Source organism: Vigna angularis, chromosome 1 (genome assembly GCF_016808095.1).
Source record: "Vigna angularis cultivar LongXiaoDou No.4 chromosome 1, ASM1680809v1, whole genome shotgun sequence".
Lineage (NCBI taxonomy): Eukaryota > Viridiplantae > Streptophyta > Magnoliopsida > Fabales > Fabaceae > Vigna > Vigna angularis.
In genome coordinates, this window is record NC_068970.1 from 45,383,072 (window position 1) to 45,398,641 (window position 15,570).

At 43.2% G+C, this 15,570-nt stretch overlaps 2 protein-coding genes across 4 annotated transcripts; both read right to left on the reverse strand.

Moving 5' to 3' along the window:
• Window positions 1-7,585: 7,585 nt before the first annotated feature.
• LOC108319369 (uncharacterized) lies at window positions 7,586-8,764 on the reverse strand. Its single transcript, XM_017550478.1, has one exon. The coding sequence runs from the start codon at window positions 8,762-8,764 to the stop codon at window positions 7,586-7,588; it is 1,179 nt and encodes a 392-aa protein (XP_017405967.1).
• A 3,162-nt stretch (window positions 8,765-11,926) lies between these two features.
• LOC108319377 (uncharacterized protein At2g34460, chloroplastic) lies at window positions 11,927-14,239 on the reverse strand. Of its 3 annotated transcripts, none has more exons than XM_052874563.1 (5): window positions 14,126-14,239; window positions 13,707-13,989; window positions 13,320-13,439; window positions 12,343-12,615; window positions 11,927-12,240 (listed from the first exon to the last, which is right to left on the reverse strand). In XM_052874563.1, the coding sequence occupies exons 2-5, from the start codon at window positions 13,905-13,907 to the stop codon at window positions 12,076-12,078; spliced, it is 759 nt and encodes a 252-aa protein (XP_052730523.1). In that variant the 5' UTR covers window positions 13,908-13,989; window positions 14,126-14,239; the 3' UTR covers window positions 11,927-12,075. The 3 variants fall into 3 exon arrangements, with proteins under 3 accessions (XP_052730523.1, XP_017405978.1, XP_052730495.1); XM_017550489.2 differs by having other exon boundaries at window positions 13,707-13,907; window positions 14,036-14,198; XM_052874535.1 differs by having other exon boundaries at window positions 13,707-13,946; window positions 14,036-14,156.
• Window positions 14,240-15,570: the final 1,331 nt, after the last annotated feature.

Here is a 15,570-nt window from a genome sequence, read left to right on the forward strand (position 1 = left end):
GCGTACCATCAATGCCCTCCCCCGCCGGATTTCCGCCCGTCACTTGGTCGAATGCCTTAGTCTTGAGGATTGTGGACAAAAGGCGTTCGGTATGGTATTATTATGTTGGGTTTGTTTGTATCTAGTATACTGATCTTAAAATTTCTGAAATTGTTTGTTTCTTTCAGAACTTATGACGACTCCTGCTCCTCGTCAATCCAACTACGTGGCTTCCCGAAAGCTAGGTGGAGCCAGTTCATCCTCGGCCCGACCAAAGGTCGCGCCGAACGCACCCTGTTCTCCGCCTTTGAGATCATCGGGCGGCCGCCTGCCCCCAGTGCGCTCCACGCAGGCACAGCAAGCCCCCCAAGTTGAAAAGGCTGGGGGCTCTACAGCTAGAGGCCGGGCGTCGGTTCTGGATCCCCTTTCTGGTCTTGCAGCCGTTCTTGTGGATCCGTCTTCCGAGGCAGCCACTACCTCTGTTTCCCCTTTGGTGCGCAAGAGGAAGGATCCTGCGGTCGAAGGCCGTAAGAACAAGGAAGGCTCGTCGTCGCAGTCGGCGTCGAAGAGAGCCCGCAAGGGCAAAGAGAAAGAGAAGGACAAGGAGAGGGCCCTCGCGGTGCCACTACCGGGCGGCATATTTAGTCCGGCGTTCAGCATGAGCGACCGGACGAAATTCCACATGAGCTCCTCTCAGCGGGCGCTCATTGAACCTCTTTCTGAGGTGGAACTTACTAACGCCATGCTGGAGATGTCAACCCCGGCGGCCTCCCTGGCGTGGTACCTGAAGGAGTTCGCCAACCGCCTAGGGGTGGAGGAAGTGCGTGTCGAGCTACTGGCGGAGAAGAAGAACTCGTCCTCCCTCCAATCAGCAATGGAGCAACTGCTCCTGAATCAAGACGAGTACGACAAGAGGATCGAGCAGCTGGAGGCCGATCTCGAAAAGTCGAAGAGGGAGGCCACCGAAGCCAACGATCGTCTGGCAGTCGCCCGGGGCGATCACGAACGACTCCTGGAGAAGTGTAGTCAATTGAAGGCCAAGGTTTCTCGCCAACAGAACTCTGAGGCTGGGCTCCACAAGCCGAACCAGGCTCTGACCAACGATCTGGCGAAAGCCAACGAGAGGATCGTCGAGCTCGAGGCGACCATTGTCTTCGAGCACGAGGAGGGTTTTAACAAGGCCCTCCGGCAAGCGTCCCTTCTGGCTGGTATTCAGGAACCGTTCGCCCTGGGTTTCGACATTGAGAAGGACATTTTTTATGGCGTCCTCGTGGATCTCAACATTGTGGACTACGAAGATCCAAGGGTCGAGGGGCCCTCCAGAGCCATGGAAACCGTCGAGGCCAGGGAGGCTGAAGCTAAAGATGAGGTCGTTAGGGATAACTAGGTTTTTCTCTTTTATACTTTAATTTTTTGGAAAGTGTATTCTTGTGGCCGCCCGCCCAACATCTTGGGTTGTCGAGATGTTGGCCGGGGGGTCCTTTTGTAAATGCTGGCACGTTTTGATGCTCTTGCCGATCAATACACAACTTCATTGTCTTGGCTTCTTTTAAGTTTTTTCGATGTGCACTTATATTTCTTGTTTGAGGTAAACTAAACTAAACTGAATGTTATCCCTTCGTTAACCGCCCGCCCAATTTGACTTGGACTTTTGAGGCGCGGACGGTCAGTGGCTCTTGGGAAAAGAACTTTCCGCTCACCGTCCGGCCAAGTTGACAGTGGTTCCTAGGGAACCCTCCGTTCATCAACTTGGACTTTTAAGGCGCAGACGACAGTGGGTTCTTCGGAAAGAACTCTCCGTTCACCGTCCGGCCAAGTTGACAGTGGTTCCTGAAGAACTCTCCGTTCATCAACTTGAACTTTTAAGGCGCGGACGGCAGTGGTTCTTCGGAAAGAACTCTCCGTTCACCGTCCAGCCAAGTTGACAGTGGTTCTTGGGGAACTCTCCGTTCATCAACTTGGACTTTTAAGGCGCGGACGGCAGTGGTTCTTCGGAAAGAACTCTCCGTTCACCGTCCGGCCAAGTTGACAATGGTTCTTGGGGAACTCTCCGTTCATCAACTTGGACTTTTAAGGCGCGGACGACAGTGGTTCTTCGGAAAGAACTCTTCGTTCACCGTCCGGCCAAGTTGACAGTGGTTCCTGGGGAACTCTCCGCTCATCAACTTGGACTTTTACTTTAACTTGAGACTTAATCTTGGGAGAAAACAGGCGTCCTGTCATTGAATTAATAGTTTAACGATGAAAATACAAGTCATAATTCAACTGAAATAAAATTTCAAGTGTGTAGCGTTCCAGGTGTTTGGAACAGGCCGTCCGTCCGGATTTTGTAATCTGTATGCTCCATTCCCGAGCGCTCCGGTTATCCGGAAAGGTCCCTCCCATTTTGCTGCCAGCTTGCCATGCATAGTGATAACAGTTGAAAAACTGTTATTTTCATGCTTAAAATTGACACTAAAAGCAACCTTTACACTTAGAACTAGCTTGAAATCATGCTTTTACCAATATTTTCAGAAATAAGAGAGCTGGACAGGTTTATGCTTGATTTCAGTGTTTTTGTGCAGGTTTTAAGGTGAATTTGGTGAAAGAAGTGAAGAAGGAGAGAGATGAAATCAGATAAGACATCAAAAAGTGCAAAAAGAGAAGCCGCAACTGCCGCTCAGCGGCAGTTTACCGCTGAGCGGCACTCAGGCAGTCACGCTGGCTCCGCTGAGGGGTGAAATGGCCGCTGAGGGGAGAAAACAAAGTCACGCACTCACCGCTGAGCGGTATTTTACCGCTGAGCGGCACTTTAATGGGCTTGGACTTGACTTTTTGTAATTTACGAATGATATATAAGCTTTAGGGTTTCCTAGGGTTAGGCATCTTTGGCAGAAACGAGGCAAACACTCTCTCTTCCACCCCTTTGAAGGAGGATCTTGGATGCTCAGGCTACCTCTTCACCTTTATTGGGTTTATTCTTTCATACTTTCATTGTAATTCATCTAGGTTCACCATGAATATGGTGAACTAAACCTTGTATGTTTGTTGGGGAATCAATGTAATCTCTTGAAGCTCTCATATATGGAATTTATGCTTGCATCTTAATCTAAGATTTATGCTTTCTTTCATCATTAGTTAGGGTTTTTCCTCTTTGCTTAATGCTTGCATTGTTTAACTCATTCGATGCATGATTATTGGTTTTGTCGATACGGGAACGTACGGGGAAGTCTAGATCCGGGGAATTTCTCCCAATATTATGTTGGTTGTCGTTAAGCTCCTGCACTTATGAACTGATCATTAGGAATGCTAGGAATTGTATGAACTCGTGATTAGGGAGAAGCCTTCTAGAAAGGTACTTTAGAGAGTGGCATTAACAATGATGATTTGAATGTTGAATTCCTAAAATATATGAGAGTGGATAAGATGAAATTGACCCCCAACAACATATTCATTCATATATTTCATTGAAAGTATTTGTCTTTTGCTTTTGTCATTGATCAAAAACTCATGCATACATGTTTATTTTCTGTCGTGCATATTAAACTCTAAATATTTCGTCTTTAAGTCTTAGCTAATCAAGAAATCACATAACTAAACTAGGCCGTGAGTCCTTTGGGAAGAACGATACTTGGTCTTACCAAGTTTATTACTTGAACGATTCGGTCATACTTGCCGATTGAAAAACAAGTTTGTGACATCATATTTTGGTGTTCATAAATTTGTCCATCACATAGCCACTCGGCGAGCTTCTCCAGCCTTTCTCCATACCAAGTCGCCTTCCTGAAAGCTTCTAGGCCGCACTTTGGAGTTGTATTTTCTTTCCACCATGCGTTTGCATGCCTCGGCTCTTAAGGCCGCCTGGTCTCGACGTTCGTCTAAGGAGTCCAGCTCAATCCTTAGTTCCTGGCCATTCAGCTGTAGGTCCTCGACTTGTCGCCGCAACGATGGCTCTCCCAGTTCAACCGGCAACATGGCATCAGTGCCGTATGTCAAGTTAAAGGGGATCTCCCCGGTTGTTCCGTGAGGCGTGCATCGATAGGCCCACAAGACTTCGGGTAGCTCGTCGACCCACGCCCCCTTTCTTTCTCCTAACCGCCGTTTCAGCTCAGCGACTACAGTCTTGTTCATTGCTTCTACCTGACCATTCGTCTGAGGGTGTTCTACCGAGCTGGTGACGTGTCTAATCCCCAACCCCTTAAAGAACTCGGCCAGCTTTCTATCGATGAACTGCCGGCCGTTATCCGTGATGACAATGCGTGGGAGGCCGAAGCGGCATATCAATTTCCAGCAAAATTTCTGGACTTGGGCGACCGTTATAGTTGCTAGGGGTTCGGCCTCTACCCACTTAGTGAAGTAGTCTACGGCTACCAATAAGAATTTCTTCTGGGCCCGGCCTATGGGGAACGACCCTACGATATCCATCCCTCATTGGGCGAACGGTCAGGGCGACACGATCGTGTGCAAAGTGTGAGGGTGCAGATGAGTGTTGTTGGCATGCGCCTGGCAGATGAGGCATTTTTGGACGAATGTCTTTGTATCAGCTTCCATGGTCGGCCAATAGTAGCCTGCCCTTGTAACTCGGGCTTTTAGCGTCCGCCAACCTGTGTGGAAACCACAGATGCCATTGTGGAGTTCGTTCATCACGTAGCGCGCCTCTCCCTCCCCTAGGCACTTAAGAAGGGGGGTTGAGAACCCCCTCCTGTACAAGCTGTCCCCTACTAACAGGTAGCGTGCGATCCTCTTCGCTTCGTTGGGCTTGACGGGCCGTCCGTCGTCCTGCCGAGACATTATTTCTCTGATTTCAGATCGCCAATCTTCCTCCTCGGTAGACACTGCCAAACAGTCAATCGAGGGTTGGAACAACACTTGCCGCACGATAGTCGTTAGTTGTCCCTTTTCTTTTCCTGAGCTGAGTTTAGATAACATATCCGCCCGGGTATTTTCCTCCCTTGGGATATGCTGGATGTCGATCTAGTCGAACGCCCTTGCCAGCTCTGTCGCGCGATGAAAGTATCGCATCAAGTGTTCTTCCTTCACCTGAAAGTCACCGTTCATCTGGCCAACGACCAGTTGGGAGTCCGTCCGACAGGTGATTCTTTTCGTCCCCATGTCTCTTGCCAGCTCTAGGCCGGCCACCAGGGCTTCGTACTTTGCTTGATTATTAGAGACCTTTAACTTAAATATCAAGGAGTGCTCCAACAGGAATCCATTAGGGCCCTCCAACACGACGCTGGCCCCACAGACTGATCTGCCGGACGCCCAATCCACGTACAAATTCCACTCGTCCCGGTTGGTGGGAGGTAGCTCGGCTACGAAGTCGGCGAGGTGCTGGCCCCTGACCGACCCTCTCGGTTTGTAGCGCAGGCCGAACTCGGACAATTCTACCGCCCATGCCACCATGCGTTCCGCCAGGTCCGGCTTCCTTAGGATTTTTGAGATGGGGAAATCAGTTCTGACGATGATTTGGTGGCTTTGGAAATATGGCCGGAGGCGCCTTGACGCGTTTAATAAAGCGAGCGCCACCTTTTCCACTTGTTGATAGCGAGTCTCTCGGTCCAGGAGCGTGCGGCTGACGAAGTATACCAGCTTTGGTTGGGGCCGTTCCTGCGTTAACACGACGCTGATGGCCGATTCTGACACACCCAGGAAGATATGCAAGTCCTCCCCTGGTGCCGGACGGTTCATGACGGGTGGGTTAAGCAGGATGGTTTTGACATCCTGGAAAGCTCGTTCGCACTCGGCGTCCCATACCGAGCCGGCCCCCTTCTTCATTCTCCGTAGGACGGGTCTAACTCATTCGGCTAACTTTGGGATGAAACGGGACAATGATGTGAGTCGTCCAACGAGTCTTTGAACTTATTTAAGAGTGGTCGGGCTCTGCATCTGCAATATCGCTTCGCACTTGTCGGGATTAGCTTCAATTCCCCTAGACATAAGTATGAAGCCTAAGAACTTCCCAGCGGCTACCCCGAACGTACATTTGGCCGGGTTCAAGTGCATCCCGAATTTTCTGACTTGGTGAAATACTTCCTCCAAGTCCTTTATGTGGCCACTATCGTCCGCCGATCGGACGACCATGTCGTCGACATAGACGTCCATGCATCTGCCGATTTGCTCTTGGAAGATTCGGTCCATTAATCGCTGGTAAGTGACCCCGGCGTTCTTCAGGCCAAAGGGCATCACCTCGTAGCAGAAGTTTGCCGCTCCGTCATGAAGGCCATCCTCTCTCGGTCAGGCCCATACATTGATATCTGGTTATACCCAGAATACGCGTCCAGGAAGCTTAGTATCCGGTGTCCGGACGCGCTGTCTACCAACACGTCAATGCTAGGCAGGGGATGAGAGTCTTTCGGGCAGGCTTTGTTTAGATCATTGTAATCCTTGCACATTCGCCACTTCCCGCTGGCCTTTTTGACCATTACCACGTTGGCCAGCCAAGTGGTATAGGTGACCTCTCTGATAAAGCCGGCCGTCTTTAGTTTCCCTACCTCTTCCTCGACATCTTTTCTTTTCTCATCTCCCAGCCTTTGCTTCTTCTGTGCCACCGGACGGGCCTCTTTAAACAGTGCTAGCTTGTGGGACATGACCGATGGGTGAATTCCCGGCATGTCGGTCGCCGTCCATGTGAACAGGTCCCTGTTCTTCCACAGGAGCGATCTAAGTTCTTTTTCCATCTCAGGTTCCAATCCTCTCGCCATGGTAGTCGTCTGGGTGGGCTCCTTCCCTACTAGGATCGGCTGGGTTTCTCCCATAGGTTCCAGTCGGTCTTCCGTGTTCGTCCTCGGGTCGAGGTTGGCCATGGCAACTTCGGAGCCGGTTGCCCTCCTCTTCCCTTGGTGGGTGTACAGCTTCAGACCGGTGGCATAACATTCCCGGGCCGTCTTCTGATCTGCCCGGACCGTGCATATGGTTCCCTTCTCGGAGGGATACTTCATCGTGAGGTGGGGTGTGGATACGATCGCCCCGAATGCATTCAGTCACGGCCGGTCGAGCAACACATTGTACGAGGTGTTGGCTTCGACCAACAGATATCGGACTCTCTTTTCTTTGCTGGATCGTCCGGTCCCCAGCCTCGTCCTTAGCTCCACATAACCACGGGTGTCTACCCTCTCTCCCGCGAAACCTACAATTTGGCCGTTGTAAGGGACGATGAGATCCTCCGAGATATCCATCTGCTGGAAAGTTTCCAGTAGAGGATATTTACTAAACTCCCCTGATCTACTAAGACCTTGCTGACGTCGTAGCGGGTGATCTCGACCGTTATCACCATTGGGTCGTCCTGGTCGGGATCGGGTGCGTGGAAGTCTTCGTCCGAGAACGTGATGGGGGGCATAGTGCGCCGGGGCCTATCTACCGAGTGTATGGACTGTAGGGCTCGTATATGGCGCTTTCAGGCGGACGAAGATGATCCTCCCCCGGCAAATCCCCCTAATATCGTGTTGATGTGCCCCCGTAGTGGACGTTCGCGACTTTTGCTGCGGCTTCGGCTTCGTCTTCGCTCGGAGCGAGGGCGCTCGGCCCGGTCGTTTCTAGGTCTGTCGATCCTGTATGTCGGTCGCCTAGTAGTCCGTTCGGCGGGCGCCTGAGGACGGTCGGCACGTATATACTTCTTGAGCTTTCCCGCCTAGATCAGCTCTTCAATTTTATCCTTCAGGGTCACACACTCCTCGGTTGTGTGACCCATATTCTTGTTGTAGGCGTAGTGTTTACTTCCATCCACATCGGATGGTGTGGGTCGCTTCATAGGTTCTGGGAGCAGATCCGCGTTGAGCACCTCCCGGAGGATCTTTTCTCGGGGGGCGTTCAGAGGGGTGTATTGCTGGAAACGGGGCCCTCGGCGCGGTTCTTTCTGCCTGCTGCCGCCCGGTTTTCCTATCGAATTACCGGGTTTCCCCCCGTCCGCCTTCTCGCTCCTAAGCTCCTGGCTTTCCTTTTTGTAGGATAATTTCATCTCCTCAACCCTTATCTCATCTGCCGCGCGTTCCCTCAACTCCTCCATAGTCTTAGGGGCTCGCCGACAGACGCTGTCTTTGAACGGTCCGGGCTTGAGAGCGGGCAGGATATAATGGAGGGCGAGCTCCGGACTTAATGCCTTCACTCGCCGTACGGTTTTCTGGTACCGGTCCATGAACGCTCTCAGCGTTTCTTCCTTTCCCTGCTTCAGGGTGACCAACTCAAACACGGTCAAGTCCTGTGTGCTGTTAGCCGCGAATTGCCGGATAAATAGCTGCTTTAGTCCGGCGAAATTTTCTATGGAATTGGGAGGCAGGGTGTTGAACCATTCGAGGGCCTCGTCTTCCAAAGACAACGAGAACGCCCGACACCAGATGGCGTCGTTGCCCGTTCTGAACGCCATCGCGTTCGAGAAGGTTTTGATGTGGGCCTCAGGATCGGTGGTCCCATCATACATTTTGAATTGCGGTGCAATGAACGGTTCAGAAATTTGAACATCCATTATGTTTTGGGCGAAGGGGAGCAATAGCGTGGAGGAAGGCTCCGGCTTGACCACCATCCGCCTATCCTCAACCGCGCTCTCCGCGTGCACTGACTTGGCCTTACTACCTTCGGCCTCGGTACCGGTCGGCCTCCAGGTCTCGTCGCGTCCAGTATTCTGTTTCGAACGTTCCTCCTCGGCCGCCTTCCCCTTCTCCTTCGCCCGCTCGTCCCCGTCCTTCCCGGCAATCTCCCGGCTTATCCGGGCTTCACAGTCGGCCTTTACCGCCGCCAAGTCATCTTCATGACGTTGTTGCATCTCGTCCATCTTTTGTTGTAGAACTCTGATCATCTCAATCGGGTCGTCCATGCTCATATTTCTCGTGGTCACCATTGGGTTTTTAAAATCAAACGGCCCCACGGTGGGCGCCAAATGTTTCGGATGTGAGGGGCTGTGCTCTTCCAACGTCTCCACGTCTTCCCCTGCTCGTGTTCGTACGTCTGATTCTCTGTCCTCGGTCCTCGATTTTCTCCTCAGTCCGCGGGGGGGAGACCTGCGAAAGATTCTCCGATGCCAAAGTCAGTTGAGAGCTATGGCGTTTTTCTCAGACAATAATAAATGTGCAGTAAATGCAACCTATCTACCACTCACCCTGGATCTGTATTTATAGTTTTTGCTGTGGGCTTGGGATTAGTGAAAAGTTAATCACAGCCCAATTTAGCCCAATAGCTTTTAACCCATACTTACCTTAAGCTAAGTTGATTAGTAACGCGGCGGCCGTCCTCACGGGTCTTATCCTCATGACCGGCCAGCCCTGACGGGTCCACGGCCTGGGTGGCCGGCTTCGGGCGAGTCTTGATTATGGGCACACGGGCGTCCGCACTACCATGCCTACCTTTCCCAACAGTAAGTGATTATGGGCACACGGGCGTCCGCCCTACCATGCCTAACCCTTCCCAACAGTAAGTAGAAGTGTAGTTTCCTGGGTCCCATACGGTGATGTGGGCGGCCGATCCGTTTGGTAGTCCAATGACATGGATGTCCTTCCGTGCGGCGTCCGGTCCTGTTGGTACAAGAGTGTTTTGAATCTTTTTAATAGGTTCTTTAACTAAATTATTCCAAGTTATATTTTTAATATTTAGTCAATTTTGTTTTTTTATTTTTAGTATTAGTTTATGGTAACTTTAATTGGTTTTTTTCCCTAAAAAATTACAACAGTACTGTTGTAATTTTTTAAAAGTCACATCAATGTGATATAATTTATCATAATTAAATTAAAATTGTTACATTGATATAATTTTTTTATATTAAAGTCGTATCATTTTTTTATTCGAATCATATCACATTTGCCTTATTTACTTTTAAGTTGTAATTTTTTAAAATTTGTACTAAATTTGATAATTTCATATTAAATTATTAGTAAAAAGTCAACTAAAACTAACCCAAAAAAAATGCATGCAAGGGTGCCCTCTCTAATGTGTGAAGAAAAGAGAAGCAATATAGCTTCTTGATGCACTTTACGCTTTTGACCTTATATATGTTACCAATATAAAATGCATAACTAATTATGCAGTCTACATTTATGACATGCACCACTTTACTATTTAATGTAATTAAATTTTAATTATGAGAATTTTAAAAATTCATTAAAGTTGAACTTAAATTGTTCATCACACAAATCCAAATATCTAAATATTGTAACTTATGTTTATCATTAGAAATTAATTACATTCTATATGCAAATTGCAAATTAATAGTATGTCACAACACCATACATAAGTTAATACAGTAGAAAAGTATTGTGTTTCATTGCTGATTTAAACTGACTCTAAATTTTTTAATTATTCTACTTAAATTGGTAGTAGTAACTCTGTTTCCATATAAAATAAATATTAAAAAATAAATTAAAATTAAATATAAATATAAATTATATTAATTTTTAATTATTCTTCAAATTTATGTATTTTTATAAAATATTATCAACAAAAGAAATTTAAATATTATTTTCAACTTTATAAATTAAATAATTTGTTTAATCAATGTTTGATCTTAATTAATACCTATTTTCATTAAAATTAAATCAAGGATATTTTTAATTAATTTTTTTTCTCATCACATGAATCAAATTTACCATAACTTTTTCATTTTTTTCCATCTAAACAATCTTATCTTCTCTATTTTCCCCCTTTTATTTCCCTTCCTGTCCTCACCCCCAATCCAAACAAATAATGCTGTGAAAAAAAAATTTAAGGCTTAGATACAATTTGTATTTTGATATATGAATCGAAATAAACAATTTTGAGATATAAAAAGCATTTATCCTTAGGTATTGATTGAGAAAGACAACAAGCTCTGCCACATTTTTATCAGTTAACAATTTAACAACGTTATGCTATGCCAGCTAAAGTGGCCCTCACAACACGGACACTGTCACTAAAGCTATGTGTAGTAGTAGCTCTGCTTTATCATACTTTTTATCTTTCTTTTCGTTTAGCCATTGATAATCCTCAGGTTTAATTATAATTCTTTGCATGCTTAATGTTTACGCTTCAAAAGCTGATTACATACTTCTAACTCAGCACCGTTATACAGTGCTAGCACCCTATTTGTTTAAGGTGAGGGAGACAGAACATTATCATTAACCCACACACTCTCAGATCATTGTGTTTACTGTTTCAGCTACATATTACACATCAAAATTCCTCACTTGTCTCAAATCCTAACTATAAAATGACTTGTGCTGTTCCACTATTTTCATCATTCACAACTATTTACAAACACTGCCCAACTAGTAGTTATTCATCAAGTGATGGATGGTACAAAAATGGAGAGCTGCAGAACTGCTATAGTTCTTCCTTTCTGCATTATTGCTATGTTAGTTTTTGGTCACTGTTGTGTGGCTGAGAATGTGGTAGAAGATGTTGCTGCAATTCCACCCGCACCGATGGAAAGTGCAGGAGTGCATCTTTGTGCGCAAGCTGTTTTCGTAGCCTTTGCTTTTGTGGTTGCCAGGTTTACCTGAGAAGAGTAATATGATGTTCAGTTGCTGAGCTGAGAGAATATACAATTACATCATTTAATTCTTTATTTTCTGTGAGTTGATGTTTGTTTCTGGAATTCATCAATGTAATGTAATCTAATGCTCAGAGAAATTGTTGTTTTCGCAACAGTTATCAACCATCTATGTAATGTTTCCTGTACTTGGATTTTCCGGAGAGTATTTTCTGCTAACTTGATTGTTTGTAACGGAGGCTTCATCCGAAATGTTAAGGACTCATGAATATTTGACTTATAATCTCTGATTTTATTAAACTTTATGAAAACTTATCAAAATAAGCTCTTTCGAACGAACTTATTTCAATAAGCTTTCAGTTAAGCTTATTAGTAACTGTGACTCGTGTTTTGTAAGAGCTTATTAAGTGCATGCTCCAAACTTGTATTAATTAAATTAAGTATTATGTTCTATAGTGCTCACGGTGCATTATCAACTCACCGTTAATGGGGGAGAGTGGGAGATGAACAAATAAAAGATGCACTGAAATATTTACAATATTACTCTAGCATACCAATTGAATGAAGTAACACAAATGGAACACAGTTAAGATACACATTGGCCACCACAAAGTAAAATAACAGAGAAACAAATTCATTAATCTGCAAGCAAATCATAAAGTCGGGAATCATCGCTGCCTTATGGAACCAAAAAGGTCATGGTATGAACGCTTAGCAGCATCTGGGCGAGACACAATTTCCACGACTTTGTAAGATGCCTCAGGATAAGCCAATGCCTCCACAGCTACTTCCGCAACTTGATCTCTGGATATGGAACCTTCATAAAGGGTGTCCTGGTACACATGGATTTTAAATAATTCAGCATCGCTCCAGAAAATATGAACTTAAGATTCTATTGAGGAAATGTAACAGAAAGTCAGAAATGTAGCAGCAACCTCTGGCTCCATAACAACATTTCCAGTTGGAGGATCATTTCTCAACCCGCCCGGTCTTATAATTGTGTAGTTTATGCCAGATTTCCTGATATAATTCTCTGCCTGTAGTTTTGCTACTAAGGTGAGTCCAAAAACATTAAGAAAGATGTAAGCCGGATTGAGTAGCTGTCCCATAGATGCTCCATTAACTAAGATGGAACTGATAAGAATGAATCTCTTGACATTACGTTTCCTGCATGCTTCAACAAGGTTTACAGTACCAAAATTGTCAACCTGCACGAATAAAAATTTATTATGACACTGAATGATACCAAGAGACTGAATAATCCACTCACCCTGCAATAATGTTTTGCATTATTAGTGATTTTCTTCATAATGTAATTAGTTTCCGATGTCTTCTTTGGAAAACGAATAACATTTCAAATTAGGGATATAACCATGCTATCCCTTCCCAGGTGAAAGTCTTAAAAATTCCACAAATGAAAGCACATGGCAACACAGAAGTTTGAAAATTTAAGCAGATGAAAAAGATTCTAATAGCTCTCCATCAACATCATCCATTCCTACTAACATCCTTAATGAGGTCAGTTACTAAACAAGAGTTACAACATGAACCAAAGGGCAGAATAAAGACATGGAAGAAACAAAGATCCAGGTTAGATTACTTCCAAAGTTTCATATCCAAAAGGCAGGGGAATTAACTGCTTAAAGTTTTAAGTAAAAGATGACACACTCTACAAAAACATACACAAACTGTCCTACTTTCAAAAGCATTTAAATGACTTCTACCATGGTAGATTCTGGATCACTGAATATGTTGAGCACAACAGTCAACCTGAATTACTGCAACCTATATTTCTTCTAACCAAACTAAGGACTGATATGAAAAAGTGAGTCGTACTAACTAAACAAAAAGGTTATAATTGTACATGTAAACATCTAGTATACTACAATACATCAAAAAAAATTTGACAAACCTTCCACGGAGCAAGCAAATCCCAGCCCGGCCGAAAGCCCGTGGCACATACCACTGCTTCTGAATCATCACCAATGGCTTCAGCTAGCTTATCAGACCCCTCTGTGACATCAGCTTTTATCTGCATCACATACACATACTCACATACACTTAAAAGGAAATGCCATTCTAATAAAATCTTTCTGATTGGTCAAAATTTATTGAAAACTACAAAATCAAGAAAGTTGGTAGTTAAATAAATTGTGAGATCCATCAAATTTTTTTATTTCCAATAAATTTCAACCAATCAAAACGTGTGACTAGAATAGAGTGTTCCTAGCATTTCTCTACACCAAAAAAGTGGGACTAGATTGGCTTAATGTAGCAATAAGATAGAGGAAAAGCTTACAATTTGAAGAGATGGGTTGGCAGAGGAAAGGGTGGACTTGGCCTTGTCCAAATCCCTAACCCCAGCCTTAACAGAAAAACCCTTTGCCAATAACTGCTCAACGATTCTTTTCCCAGTGCTACCAGTGGCTCCAGCAACAAAAATTTTCCTCTTCGCTCTCGAATCCTCCCCCACTTCCTCACTAATCTCACTTCCTTCCATCTAACACGCAATCCAACAAGAAGTAAGCAAAAGGGTGTCCTGATACAACAACACACGCTACGCTTGCGACATGCACATGATGCTGAAAAAAACAATACAATATGTTGTCAAATGTGATGTGTTGCTACCTTTGCGAAACTGAGGAGGCGTAAGGAAGAAGGTGTTGTGAACTGCTTGTTGAATTGGTAATGGTGAGTAAGGAAAATGGGATTTCTTACAATTGTGAGAGTCGAAGCCATTGGCATGATTCTAACACTGTAAAAAACACAGATTTCTTCTAATTTCCACACTGCCAAACGAGACGCTATAACCTCGCCACGTGCTCCAACCGTGGGATACATACCTTAGCTTTTGTTTCACGTTATTACTAAAGTTTTAACAATAATAATAATAATAATAATAATAGTAATAATAATAATAATAAATAATAATAATAATAATAGGCAAACAAGTAAAAATCTCAATCAAGGTCCTCTTAAAAGTATTTAACCTAACATATCTCACACCCTTGCCTGCTTATCAAACACTCGTAACAGAAAAAGAAAAAAAAATAACAATCAATTTTTCTAGAGTTTATCCTATGAGACCTTATCATGGTTCAATACCATGGTGTTCACTAAATCAATTTTCTCATAACTTATCTTATTGAAAGCTTGATATTCAAATAATGTTCAAAAAATTAGGCTTATGATTCCATTTTGGTAGGAATGTATGAAGTTGATTTCCATTTTTAAAAAAAGTTTAATTATATTTAACTTAAAAAGAAACGTTTTAATTAGAATTCTTTTAAGAACATTATTGACGTATTAATGGTATATCAATATCACGTGTTAATTTTTGTAGTTTTTTTTTATTGTTTTTGTAAAAAAGTTTGTTATCATGTATCATATTTGTAGAGTGACATGTGGCATTATCGGTTTCTACTTCTCTCATATGACATAATACAATCACGCGTAAAATATTATTATATTAATTTCAATTTAATCTGTATATATATTTTTTTAATTCAATTTAATTTCAATTTCTTTTTTAAAATAGAATAATATTGTACCTCTTTAAACTGAGATAAAATTTATTATTTATATAAATATTATACGAATGTTTTTACTAAAGATGATTTTTTAACATTTTAGATTATTAAATATTATTAACCCATATTTTATTAATTTATGACTTTAACTACTAAATTTTAATATAAATATTAATAAAATATTTATACAAATAATAAATTTGATTCCAGATGACCAAATTTATTATATGTATACATGGTATTAATTAATTTATTTTTATAAAAAAATATGAATTAATAATATATAATAATGTAATATGTTAAAATATAATTTTTAATAAAAACATCAATATAATATTATACAAATAATAAGTTTTGACTCAATGTGAAGAGAAACCCATTTTGATAAAAATTGGAGATAAGTTGAATAAAGATAAATTGGAGATATATATATATATATATATATATATATATATGTATGTATGTATATATATATATATATATATATATATATATATATATATATATGTATGTATGTATGTACAGATTAAATTGAAGACAATGACACTAACATTAGCATATGACATTATCCTATCATGTGATACTAATGTCATGTGATACTAATAGTGTCACAAGTCACACCAAAGACTTAGT